General features: G+C 38.5%; 1 protein-coding gene across 1 annotated transcript; it reads right to left on the bottom strand.

Annotated features, from left to right (window-relative positions):
• Positions 1–94: 94 nt before the first annotated feature.
• Positions 95–13,342, bottom strand: zgc:158263 (ceramide kinase family protein). The gene is made up of 13 exons (XM_053643085.1): positions 12,589–13,342; positions 10,829–10,924; positions 10,599–10,736; positions 9,768–9,896; positions 9,342–9,405; positions 8,944–9,089; positions 8,007–8,081; positions 6,984–7,136; positions 6,511–6,616; positions 3,310–3,413; positions 1,649–1,845; positions 1,063–1,397; positions 95–337 (listed from the first exon to the last, which is right to left on the bottom strand). Exons 1-13 carry the CDS (start codon positions 12,713–12,715, stop codon positions 223–225), a joined length of 1,785 nt encoding a protein of 594 aa, XP_053499060.1. The 5' UTR covers positions 12,716–13,342; the 3' UTR covers positions 95–222.
• Between the last annotated feature and the right edge of the window lie 305 nt (positions 13,343–13,647).

The raw sequence follows: 13,647 nt of genomic DNA, 5'->3' as shown, positions 1-13,647 counted from the left end.
ATACTTTTGAGTTCAGTCTTATTCAAATAAAAAGCACCACTTCATACCTAAATGTTTGGTGTTTTATGTTAACTGCAAACGTTTCTTAATAAAAAATAAACAAACATGAAAGATGTGAACCATGTGTTTATTGCAATATTCTACTGTATTATGGCTTAAATATGAAATATTCCCTTATTATAGCTTTTTATAGTTTATAATATAGCATTTTTATGGTTAATATTAGTTGTGTAAAATACATCGCCCTTGGCAATTCCTGCTTCCCTCGTGGTATTTCCGGGAGACCGTGTCCTCCTCAATGCCTCTGGCAAACAAATGCACCAGCTGACCGTGTACTCTGGGAACAGAAAAAGAAAAGAAAAGCAGCCATGGCAAATGCGGGTTAGGAATTATTCAAATTAGCAGAGATGAGAAACAATGGAGCGAAACAGACCTACAGATACACGTGTAAGGGGACGTCTGAATAGGCAATACCAACAGTTTTCAACTCGGGCCTGTGACCAAAAACTAGCTCATGAATAAATACAGAGGGTTATGGACATGTTCTCCATCCAGTGTTACCTTTTTATAAAGGTTAAATAAAATAAAATTGAGCATGTTAAACTGCTTTAAAAAAAAAAAAAAAAAAAAAACAGTACCACGCAGGCCTACAGTCTAAGAAAGACGCAAACAAAACAAAAACACTTTCAGCATGGTGTCATTTATTTACAGTACAATCCAAAATGTCTTGTATGGCAAACTGTTAGCAAATAAGAGCAGGAACCACTGTTTATCTTTCTAATTTAAGTGTCAAGTATGCATAGATTCAGGACATAAGCAGCAGAGTAAGCTCTAGAGCTCTAAGATTTCATAATGCATGTGTAGAACCCATTATTCAATACACAGGAATATTACTGTATACATTTTAAGAAAATAGCATTTTATTTTAGGAGGGTCTTAATTTAATCTAATATGTTTAAATGCTTTTTTATTTGGGTATTGTTTTTATTTACTGGTTTATTTGACTTCATATATTACCATGAATATATCGACCACATATATTAATAGAGCGTGAACACTTACCTGCATAAGATTTCGCTATACGGCAGAATCTCTCCGTCACAGTTCCACACAGACGTAGCAGACCGCTTACTGGAGCACAGCCCACACAGGTAATCTCTCTTCTTCCTTCCTTTCTCCTTCATCCCTTGTTCCCTGTGCTTTTCTGCGAGGCATTGCTGGGAGCCGAGCCTGCCCGACTCGACGTCGCCCGCGCTCAGCATCTCGGGATCCCCCGGTATACCTGCGGGAATGTTTCGATTTTCTTTTGGCCCGTCTTCATCGTCCTCCTCCTCGCTGGGAGGAAAGGAAAAGCGCACTGCCTTGACGCGATGCACCTCGACGAAGGGTAGGTCAAACTAAAAACACAGAGTTTTAGGGAGTTGGTTACGGTACTCTCGTTCTTCAATTTCTCACCAGTCCAAAATTATTTTCTGGGTCCTATTTTTGGATGGCACTTTGTTTTTGTTTTTTAATTGAAATGCATTAGAAATTTATTTAAACACAGAATTTATGGAGTTATGTCATGTGTAACAACTAACCTGAGTACACAGTGAAAAATCTTACTTTTTTAATTAAAAAGAAATGGTATTTTATCATATCCATTCACCTGATCCTGCGTGTTGGTGTGCCTGTGCAGGTATGTGAGGAAACCCAGGGGATTAGTGTTCCTCACTAAGATGAGATCCCCCGTCCCGTCAGCCAGGTGTGCGGAGGGCGAGAGACCTTTGGGACTCCGTGGGCATGAGCTGGACATGCAGGTGAGGGACACGCACCTGAATCTGCCCTCAACACTTAACCACTTGTCTGAGGGCAAACAATCAGAAAACGCAATCGAGTCAGCTCAAAATGTTAACTGAACTCTGAACAGCACCTCTAAAATCATGAGTGCTGTCTTAACGCTGGATCAGACTGGTTGCGCGTTGCTATTTTTACATTCTTTAGTCTCTCTGAATAACATTCCCATACCCTTCACCTATATAAAAGGCGCTTAAAGTCACCCTAAACCTTTATAAAAACCTGGTTTCACGTGTTCACCCCAGGCCCGGTTTCTCCGCTCACTACAAATCAATACCTAGTTCTTCTGACTGATCACCTTTATCCTATGATGAAACATCTCTGTCCAGATTGGAGTGGTCTCTTCCAGGATGACCCCACCGCAGATCTCAAACCAACATATGGGAGGTTTTGGAGCAACGTATGACACGTCTTACTATAACGTCTTATCCTATTATAACGTCTGGTCTGGTATCACTGCCTCTTTGTCCACAGATAAACACGAAATGTGCACACGATCCCCAGTCCAGTGTTCACAGCGTCTCTCGCAGTAATCATACTGTCCTGGATCACTTTAGCTTTAAACAGAGTTCGGACAGATTCTTCATAATGAAATTCCAGGACTTTCAAAGCATTATTATTAGTTAAAAAAAATTCAAGGACAAAGAGGTGTACATCCATCCATCAATTTTCTATTAAAAAAAAAAAAAAAGTGGAGTGGAGCTGTCCCTGTCACAATGAGTGAGTGAATAGTGGGAGGAGGGGGAGGGCTGCAGTGGAGGGTCATATTTTGAGTGAAAGAACATATTCACTGTAACGTGTTCTATTGAAAACTAAACACTTTAAAGTTTTTAGTGATTTCGCATTTATTGATTTTTTTAAATAATTCAAGCACCACTATATTTAAAAAATGGCTATTATCAAGATTTTCCAGTGCTTAAATTTCAAAAAGCCAAATTCAAGCACCTCTGTTTGAACCCTGTTTCAACGAACCCTGTTTAAGGGTCACGTTCATCTGCACCAGAATTTCTATACCAGAAAACAGCAACTGGGCTTTTTTCTACTGGCCACTGATTAAAATGGGTTTACTCTTACTCTTTACTCTTGGATGGATTCTTCTTCTTTGTATCACTGACAATTTAAAAGTCTTTATAACAATGCTGTTGACTTTTTGAATCAGAAAGTGTTGATCAATTTTCTAACAGCTCTGACAACAGCGCTGGCTGTAATATAAACCTGTGATTTGCTTTCATGTGCTCATTCGAATATGCTCCCATTTCTATAGAAAGGCTAATTCACTTCTGACTTATGGGGTAAAATAATCTACCCCAGTCAACCCAAAGTTCCACCGACACGCCATTGGTCCAGTTTTCGTTTGTTCAGTATGCAGTGGAAAAATGCCCCAAGATGATAGTTCAGTTCTTCTACATTTACATAGTTTACGGTTAACTTTGGCTGCTCTGCTTGAGTGTGTTAATGGGTGGCATGTCTTACCCTCCGATTCAATGCTGTATTGGCTGAGTTGCCTGCTGTAAAGAGAGCTAGAGCTCTCTGAGCGAGGGAACAGTCTCTCTGTGCTCTCCGAGCACACTCTGCACCTACACACACACACAGTTACATGTTATAGGTAAACATACAGGTGTAACAGGTTTTCTAAAGATGTGTGGATTGAGCAATAGATGCTCTGCTGGGTGTGACATTATGTAAATAAGGCATTCCATAGAAGACCCAAAGCATAATGAGTATTAAATAATAGGCCAAATCTACTCGTGTACATTTCAGTTTCTTTACATATACAGTGGGGGAAATAAGTATTGAATACAGCAACATTTTCTTCAGTAAATACATTTCCAATGAGGTTATTCACATGAAACTTTCACCAGACATCAGAATTAACTCAAGAAATCCGCAAACAAAGAATTCACATCTTTAAAGACCATAAATAAAGTTGTGTGTAATAAAGTGGAATTACACGGGGAAAAAAGTATTGAACACGCTAAGAAAAAGGAGTTCTCCAAGGCAAGGTAAGGAACCAGCTGAAATCCGTAAAGAGTTAGAAAGTAATTATACCCCCTATCTGTGCAAATTAATATCAGCTGGGTTAGTAAATTGACGGTCTATAAAAAGGCTTTTCATTACCAAGGTGTCACACAAGAAACATCTCATGATGGGTAAAAACAAAGAGCTCTCCCAAGACCTTCACAACCTTATTGTTGCAAAGCATATTGATGGAATCGGATACAGATGTATTTCAAAACTTCTGAATTCTCCAGTAAGCACCATTGGGGTCATTATCCACAAGTGGAAGCAACATCACTCCGTCATCAACCGGCCATGCACAGGAGCTCCTCACAAGATTTCTGACCAAGGAGTCAGAAGAATAGTCAGAAGAGTAGCCCAAGAGCCAAGGACCACTCAGAAAGAGCTCCAGAAACACTTGGAGGCAGCAGGTACCATCGTCACAGAGAAAACAATAGGCAATGCATTCCATGTTCGGGGAAGAAATGGCACTGCACATCACCCTTAACACACTATAGCAACAGTGAAGTTTGGAGGTGGAAGCATCATGGTGTGGGGCTGTTTTTCATCGCATGGTACTGGCAGACTTCATATAATTGAAGGAATGATGAATGGAACCCTTTACCAGGAGATTTTTTTTAGAAGAATCTGCTGCCATCCCCCAGGATGATGAAGATGAGATGTGGGTGGAGCTTCCAGCAGGACAACGATCCAAAGCATTCAGCAAAGGAAACTCTCAATTGGTTTCAGAAACTTTTTTTTTTAAATCAAGGCGTTAGAATGGCACAGTCAATCACCTGACTAAATCTCATTCAATTGGATTCAAAAGACAATATGTTTAGAAGAACGGGCCAAAATCACACCTGAATACTGCGGCCCATTAATTTCTTCATACAGGAAGGGTCTTGAAGCTGTCATTACACACAAAGACTTCTCCACTAAGTATTAAATACATTTCAGTTAGTGTGTTCAATACTCTTTTCCTGTGTCGTCCCTCTTTATTGCACGTAACTTCATTTGTGGACTTTTAATATTTGGTTTTCTTTAAATGTGTGGATTTCTTTAGTTAATACTGATGTCTGGTGAAAATTTCATGTGAATTGCCTCATTGGAAATATATTTACTGAAAAAAATGTTGACGTGTTCCATACTTATTTCCCCCACTGTATTTGTAGAACCTTAATCAGGCTTACTTCAGTAAGTGGCTCTATTTCATGGACCGCTCTTGGGGATTACATTATCCGAATACTGAGGAGTCATGGAGACGGCTCCCATCCAGTAGCAACAGTTTGCAGGAAGCTTTGAGGAGCTCAGGCCATTAGTGGTGTACTGATGAGGCACGCAATACAACAAGGCCTTCTGTGCTTTTGTACATTTTAATGGTATCTCTAGTGGATGCATGTCTCATGGGGTTATCTAAAAAAAATATAACACTCCATACAAATTTCTTCCGCAGCTTCTCACAGTTAATTTTACTAGCAGTATTTTTTTTTATTACACCATTCCTTAATTACTTTCAAGAATGCATACACTTCTCTCTCACGTGATGTATTATCTTCATTAAACAAGCAATTTATGTGAGATATGTACATTTTAACCTGGCCTCTTTTACATTAAAGGTGCAGTCAGTGATTTGACGGATGTTAGCTGGAGGTAGCGGTGTTAAAACTCATAGTCCAAACCAATACGTTCCCTTTCTTAAGTGTTCCCTTAAAAGTTATGACCCCAAACATGCTGAATGACAATACATCTTTTTTCTCCCAGATATGTCCTCTTTTCCAGACCTTAAAAAAAAGCGTCTAAATTTGATAAAACGTCCGGGATTCTTCTTTAGTTTCGTTATGATATGTTTATGGTCTAATACTGTATCGTGTGTGCGCATACTTGCATTGCTTTTACTCCTCACTGCAATTCCCGCCTTCTTGCACACCAGTCGATCAATTATAAAAGGCTTGCAGCAATTATTGGCCAAATTCTTGCCTCTCAACCTTTAGCCTACTCTCAGCAAGTGTGCGTAGGTGAAGCGCTGTTGTGTACGGCGTCAAACACTTGCTTGACAATAGCAACAAATGACAGCTGTCCCAAGTCGAAACAATGCCTATGGCCATAAGGTCATTTTTAATTTCATGTTATCGCATTGTTTTGTATTCCATGGCTACTCAAATGATGTCATGAGTGGTCCTTCTGCCATCTAATATTTAATTTTATTCCATAGACATTCAAAAAGAACGTAGGGGAAAATGTAAAACGTAGGCAGAGTGAAACCAATTTTATTTAATATACACACACACACACACACACTTATGAGACACTAATAGTGTGTATTTTTCAGTGTATTAAAGTCTGCATTCATAGTAACACTCTTGAACGCTATTAAGTCCCCCCCCCCCCAAAAAAAAAACCTATTTAAAGATGTCCTCTTTTTTGGAAAATCAGAATATGGTCACCCTAGAATATGACGGACAGGCAAGTAAGCATACCTGCTTATTCTGACCAGAGTACCTCCTCTAAAAATATATTTTATTAAAGCTAACAGAATGTGCAACAAAATACAGGTGTTTGACCCCACCTTTAATATGGCTCATGCATACAAGGTCCCTCACCTGATTTTTTTTTTTTTTTTTTTTAAATTCATTTTTTTTTTTTTTTTTTTTTTTTTTAAACCCTGCCTTTTACCCTGAGAGGCAGCGACTGTTGTCTCTGGGGCTGGTGATCTGGGAGTCCGCAGGTAGATACTGCACTATTCCCTGATAGCTCCTGTTGCACAGGTACACTAAAAAACCTAAACAGAGGATGCACAGGGATGGAGAGAGTGGAAGAAATGTTTTTAAACTTTATTAAATGTAGATTTATTTATTTATTTATTTATTTTTAACATGGGTATTAGGTTCGCAGAAAGAAAAAAGTCCACCAAGGCCATTTCCCACATCAACAATTCAAAATGTATTAAAGTACATCAAAACAACCATAACATACAAACTGTTCAAAGAACAGTACATTTTGTATAAAATTTGTATACACAAAAAAAAAAAAAAAAAAATTTTTTAAACTGTAGGCACAGAAAAGTCTAACGATATCAGTCACACGATATAATATAGACAACAATAAGAAATGGGCATACGAAGCCTAGATACACATTATGGAATTACCCGAGTAGTCATATCTGAGAGGTCCCATCCAGCGGCGCCTCTCACTTTCAGCCAACACGTCACCATAGAAACCGTAGCCCACCAGCGAGACAGAATAACGCACGAGTGTGGAATGATGATGGACAGAACACACATCCAGAGGCTGGGAGTCTCCTGGAATTTATTTATTTATTATTTATTTTTAACGTCATGTCAGCAGCCAAGCTGTTCACATGGCAAACAAAAACAAAAAGTACAATCAATATTTACAATATTAAAGAGGACACTTCAAATTTAGAGACGATAAAAACTGTCAGATCTGTTCAGATGAAATTTTTTTTTTTTTTATCTATTAAACAGGTCTCTGAATACAATTTTTATTTATTTATTTTTTAAAGTGTTCTCTCATAGTTCCAAGAGTGTTACAGTTCAGTAAAATGTGTTTGATGGTGGAGTCTCCTGGAAACAAAGCATTGCTTCGAACGTTAAACACTGCGTCAGTCAGTAAATAAGGGCACTCCTCTGCTTATCAGAACAGACCTACTTTTTTTTTTTTTACTCACAATGAAAATACCATGATACGAGTGATACTATACTGTTCTGATGAATAAGGAAAACATTTTCCCCATAATAAATGCATGTGACACATGCCTATATTAAATAATTTCACTTACTCAAAAAAGGTGCATTGTACGACTAGTCCATTACGTTTATTAAGATTGTGTCGAACGGTCATGGTTTTTTTTTTAAACTAGGATCTACGGTGGCCTGTAGAGTGTGTATAAAATGACTGATTTTTGAACACAAACAAGCATTCTGGACCGTTTTTTTTTTTCTCCCCCCAAATGGGTTTTCCCGTTCACTCAGTTTTCACTTGTGCTGAGGTCATGGCTTCAACTCTTTTTTTTTTAAACATATTCTAAACATCATCCATGTTATTTGTGCAGAAATCATTTTTCTCAATTTTTTTCTTTTTAAATCAACTATTGCACCTTTAATGTTAAGTGGCACATTGTGACATTTTCATGGTCTCAAAAGTCTTACCGATAATGATGTGCAGTGCTGAAGTAACCGGATCATTCACACCTACTGTAGCAAAACACACACAGTCTGTGGAGCCTGCGGAGAAGAAATTTTTTTTTTTTTTTTTTTTTTTTTTTAAAATATATGAAACGATGATACAATTCGATCTCCTTATCCAATATCCTCATCCCTAACAGGATACACTTAGTTTAATCAGCGCTATAATACACGCTTCAATAACGCCAGATCGGTGATCTTGAATTCTTGATTGCGATTGGTGTTGATTAACATTCTACAAAAGCACCACCGACACTGTGCCGGCTGCTCAGAAAACAAAAAGAAAGAAACCAAAACCCCACAGGTTTATATTGCTGTGCTCGTTTTAACGTGGAATCATATGACAACGTACACAGGGACTTGGACGTTGGATGTTCTACATGAACTGATTTTAAAAAACACCTTATCGTTGATACGGTGAAGTTTTTTTACGAAGGGGCATTTAGCATTTTTGGAATGCCTCTCCAGTGTTAGCACTTTAACAGTCAGAGTTAAGTTTGTTGCTTTGTGTTTTCTGACATGGGAAAGTCGTCAGGACAGAGGGCTTTGCAGTTTCTTGGAGACATGACAAGTTGCATTTCTTTGTCTCATTAACATCAAGACGAGAGAGAGAGAGAGAGAGAGAGACACTGGTGAGGGAACAACTGTTTAAACTTGTAACGTGATTTGTTTCAGCATTAAATGGCTAAAAAGTACGTCATACTTTAATAAACAAAAAAAAAAAGGTTTAGCTTTGGTGGATTGCTGTGGTACAAGAGGAATAAAGTCTGTTATTGGAAAATAATTAACTTCGTGGTTATTACAGTGACTCTGCTTTGCACCACGCTGATTCATTTCCTAGAACACACTTTTTTTTAAAATCATTACTCATTTGTCCACAATATCACAACCCATTACAAACCTGCTGGAATGATACCGATGTGGAGGTCACATGGCTGCAGCATCACACACGGGTCATGTTCGGAAACGCCTGCCTCCTGCTGGGTTCGTCCAATCACGCCGTGCAACAGCTCACTGAACATTCCATCTCCGCCCACGCAAACCACACTGTGCGGGAAGGAAAGAAATGAACGATATCTGCTGTAGCGTAAAGCACCAAATCATACAGTTGGCTACTAAAGCATGAAATCGTAGTGAATGCTGTACTACAGGTATTGTTAAGAGGGTGTAATTACAGAGTGATGATATACAGTGGCTCCAAGGTTACCTGCTCAATGTTTGCAAAATGCTTTAACTTGAACAACGGGTGCCGATTAAGGTCTAATTTCACGTCACATGGTACGATATGGTGTCACTTACCCATCAAACCCAGTCAGGTCTTTCTTCAGGATATGGTCTCTCGCCTGATTGGCTCGTTCGGTCACTAAAACAAGATTTTTATTTATTTATTTATTTTTTTTTAAAAGGGCAAGTATATAAACCTTGACTTAAAAACTTAACAGTAAACCCTTCACTGTCACCACATTTATCAGTTCTGATCCGATTGCACTTGATGCAGATATCTTTTTACTGAACAAGGAACCAATACAGTTAAAATAGAGCCTGGGTTTCTACCGCAATTCGGTCAGCTTAATAATTGATCCCGCTTTCTCTCCCTCTCACTTTTCACCAGGCTCCATTTCCTTCCCACTCCTTGATAAAGACCCACGGCGTGTCACTTGAGAGCCATGCTCAGTGAGACGCGATAACATCCAAGATACCGGAGCGGTGGTGAATGCGGCTTACCCACAACATGAGAGCTGATGCCAGCCAGCTCAAATAGAGGAGCCACTGTGGAGTGATAGATCTGCTTCCCTTTTTTCTTCCCTCCGTAGGGGTTAATGAACACTAACAGCCTGTGAGGGCGAGAGGGACCTGGTAGAGACGGGGCGAATGTGAAAAACAGAAAAGTCATAGATTTTAGATTTAAAATCATGTCACTTGAAAAGAGTGCATCATTTCATTTATTAAAAAGTATCCCGGACCATATCGTTTTAAGAGGTTAAAAGTAATCCATGTAAAATAAATTGATTTTTTTTAACAACTAAGAAAACAGACCAGATGAGAATGCAGTTTGGAGACACGCCCACTTTTTCTGCCATCCTAAAAATCTAGTTTAGTGCTCAGCAAACCAACTTACATTCATCAGAGGTAGACACAAGCAGGATTGTGGGATGACTGAATTTGCCTCGTCTTATTATTTGTGATTTATTTAACAGTAGCCAAACCTGTGAAAATATACCTTAACACTTTTATTCATGAATGTATTATTCAATAGTTTAGGGATGCATCAATACCAATATCAGGTACATCAGTCCGATACTGTACTTGATTACTTATACATGTAAAAAAGTACTTCTGACAAATAAAATAAAATTATAGATAGATATTAATGCATCCCCAACAGAGAACCAATAAAATCTCTGTACTTAGAAAACTGGTTGACATCCTGAATTTAGGGCTACATAAACCTGTATAATCCGAATCAGCCATCCAAGAGGAGACTCATTTAAAATCAAAATAATATTGAGTAAAGGGATGGGAGGACGAACAGGTTTGGGTTGCTGCTCGACTCACAGTGGGTTTTAAGTGCAATTCTGAGTTGCGTCACCCACTGGTCCCGGAGGTCACGGCTGGGGCAACAGAACTGGGACCTGCCCAGGCTCCAAAGTGGCGCTTTCCCACCACTGGTGTTGCTGCGCTTTACATAGAACACTACGGCAAAGACAAGTGAAGAAGAAACAGTTAAGCAAAAGTATTTTAGCCCGGCTCAGTGGTGTGGTCTGCATCGCCAGGCTGAAACTTACGTGTGAAGTCTCGGTCGGTGTCCTTCACCTTCTTCTGTGGCTGGATCTCCACCTGACCCTCCATTACAGCAACCACCTCAGAGACGGGCACTGAAACTGTGAGACACACACGATAGACGATACACCGGTTACTTGTGTCAAGAGTCAGTCTCTGGCCTCTGCTGTCAGCACCACAACAATCCAAGACTTTCTATATAGAAACATTAAAGACTACTGTCTTATTACTTAAACAGTTCAGAATTTTACATCTATATGCAATCAAACACATTTTGTTTGGGCAGAGATGTACTGATCAGCAGGGAAGAAATATTGGGGCACAAAATAGACATAGTTAAAATATGTATACAGTATTCACATCTCTACAACTGGGGCTGGGTGAAATGACATTATATAAATAAATATATAAATAAATATATAAATAAATAGTCAATGTAATAAATTATGCCACAATACACCTTCAATAGATTGTGGATTTTGTGATCACTATTCCATCCCCCCACACAAAAAAAAATAATTACAAACCAAAAGCACCTTAAACTTTTGAATACATAAATAAAAAATTTTATTTTTAGCATTTTATTTATTATTTATTTTATTTATTTTAGCTATTTGCTATTTATTAAACAAAAAATAAAAATAGCTTCATCAATTTAGTTATAAATAAAAATGTTTATTAATAACATTTTAAAGAGAACATTACTGTATCACTGGCCATTATGAGCAAAACTATATATATATCGTGATGCAGATCATTTATCATAGAAATACCTTTGATAATGAGGATATGATATTTTTCTCAAATCACACAACTATCTCCAACTGCATCCATGGAAGGATCTGTGAACAGTTTCTTCATTCCTCAATAACCATTAACAAAAACAAAAAAAAAAAAAAAAAAAAAAAAAGGGGGACTAAAGCAATAACATTCTTACCTGGAACTTTGGCAAGGTAATCAGGTGTTTTGTTTTTTTTTTGCTTGTTTGTTTTAAAATCCATCCTCTTATTGAGAAGAGGATCACTGACAATGGCCTAAGTTTCATGTAATGGAAAACATACAATGGTAGTCATGCATGTTCATGATACACGAGTAATAACAGGGCTGGACAAATCAGTAGCACTTGTATCCGGAAAAATGAAACACCTTTACATGTTCAGGCTATTAATATGATCTTCACCGGGGCCTGGCAGATAAATTATAAACGGCAATACAAAAGTTGTCACCTGGTATGCATGTTTAAACAGAACACTTCACATACTGTATGTCTGCATGTTTAATTAAACGGCACCTCATTTGCATAAAATGTACATTTTTGAAAACGTTCCAATACAAAAAAAATGTTGGGTTTGTTTCTCAAAATATCAGCAATCGACTGGCAAAGATTCACTGTGATTTTTTTTTTTAAAGGGGTGGGGGGGAAACCCGTATACGTCACGTGATCATAAATTGCGTAATGTGTGATCACGTGAAAAAAAAATTAGGGGGTTACTGGTGAAAAAAGTTAGCAGGTGAAAATAAATGAGTTATGGGGAGAGGTCGTCACGTGAAAATAAAATAAAGGGCATTATTTGGGAACAGAATATGTGACGTTCCTTTAAAAAAATAAATAAATAAATAAATAAATAAATAGTGTAAAATTTCTGCACCTGATTTTTTTTTATTGCATTTTTGCATTGGGAGAAAAAAAAAATGTATGTTATGTTATAATGTGTGGGTGTGTGTGTGTGAGAGAGAGAAAGAGAGAAGCAGGTTGAAGACTTACTGGTGTTTTTGTCTCGGTTCTTCTTGTCCAGCTCGGTCCAACTGAAGCGCCATCCGCTGAGCAGCGCGCGTTGCCGCTTATTACCGAGCCACACACTCGACTCCATCCTCCCCGAGTCTGTCTCCATCACCTCAGCTACCTCATAAACCTCTAGCAGCAACCTAACCACTTTAAATAACTCTATACACCTATTACACGTTTCTTTTCTCGCTTCAACGCGGACATTTCGGTCCGCCGCACGCGCGAGCTGACGAGCGTTTCATCTCTGTCACAGTGCGCTGCTTTGATATGAACACCTGTCTCGTGAGAGACAAAAACACACCCATACGACCGACCTTCAACTCCCGATAGCACAGCATTAACGTCTCATTTACAACAACAAAAAAAATGTTACTACAAAAATATAATCGGTATTTCCTCTCAGTTCTTCTTTCTTATCGAAAACATCGCTTCGAAACTCTTAAAAGTAGCTTCCAAAAAAAACTTCCTCGCGCTCTCCTGATTCTTCGCACACCTGTAGCTGTAGCCTGCAATTATCATACCGCCATCTCATTGGATAAAACTAGTGAATATTTGCATAAACATGACTTGTAGACTGAAAGGCGTGGCTAATTAACAGCTACGTTTGCGTGCGCATACTTCCTCACTAGAGTACTGTTTTATCAAATATTCTTTAGTAAGCTTGTCTGGCAAGCAGACTAAATCATTAGCAATAAGATTAGGGTTGATTTAACTGCTGAACCCTGCAAAAATAATCTAAGTATAAATATAATACTTTGTGCAGTAAGCAAAGAAAGAAATTCCCTTTTCTCTTTCTCTGTCCTTGATATTGTTGTTTGCTTACACTGTAAACACATTCAGATACCGGACTGACAAGACTTTGCAGCGCATAGGTGCACCGTCAGGTCCATGACACAGGCTGGTGTCTCCTTAATTAAACTTTGTAAAACCAGCTTTTCTCGATCATCTTGTAGCCCTCTGTAGGCCTCCATTTCTTGCTACACCAAGGCTGCTTAATTCTTTGCTTAGTGCTTAGTGGTTAGCACATTTGCCTTGCAA

The sequence above is a fragment of the Ictalurus furcatus genome, chromosome 15 (genome assembly GCF_023375685.1).
Source record: "Ictalurus furcatus strain D&B chromosome 15, Billie_1.0, whole genome shotgun sequence".
Taxonomy (NCBI): domain Eukaryota; kingdom Metazoa; phylum Chordata; class Actinopteri; order Siluriformes; family Ictaluridae; genus Ictalurus; species Ictalurus furcatus.
This window is presented reverse-complemented; position numbering and strand designations above follow the sequence as displayed.

What these genes read in the sequence shown, in the direction of transcription:
- zgc:158263 (XM_053643085.1), bottom strand. Translation starts at nt 12,715, where the DNA reads ATGGAGACAGACTCGGGGAGGATGGAGTCGAGTGTGTGGCTCGGTAAT. An exon ending in GACCTGACTGGGTTTGATGG is followed by an intron (nt 9,090 to 9,341) that starts GTAAGTGACACC and finishes CTTCCCGCACAG; the next exon opens with TGTGGTTTGCGTGGGCGGAG. An exon ending in TCTCAGATATGACTACTCGG is followed by an intron (nt 6,617 to 6,983) that starts GTAATTCCATAA and finishes TCCTCTGTTTAG; the next exon opens with GTTTTTTAGTGTACCTGTGC.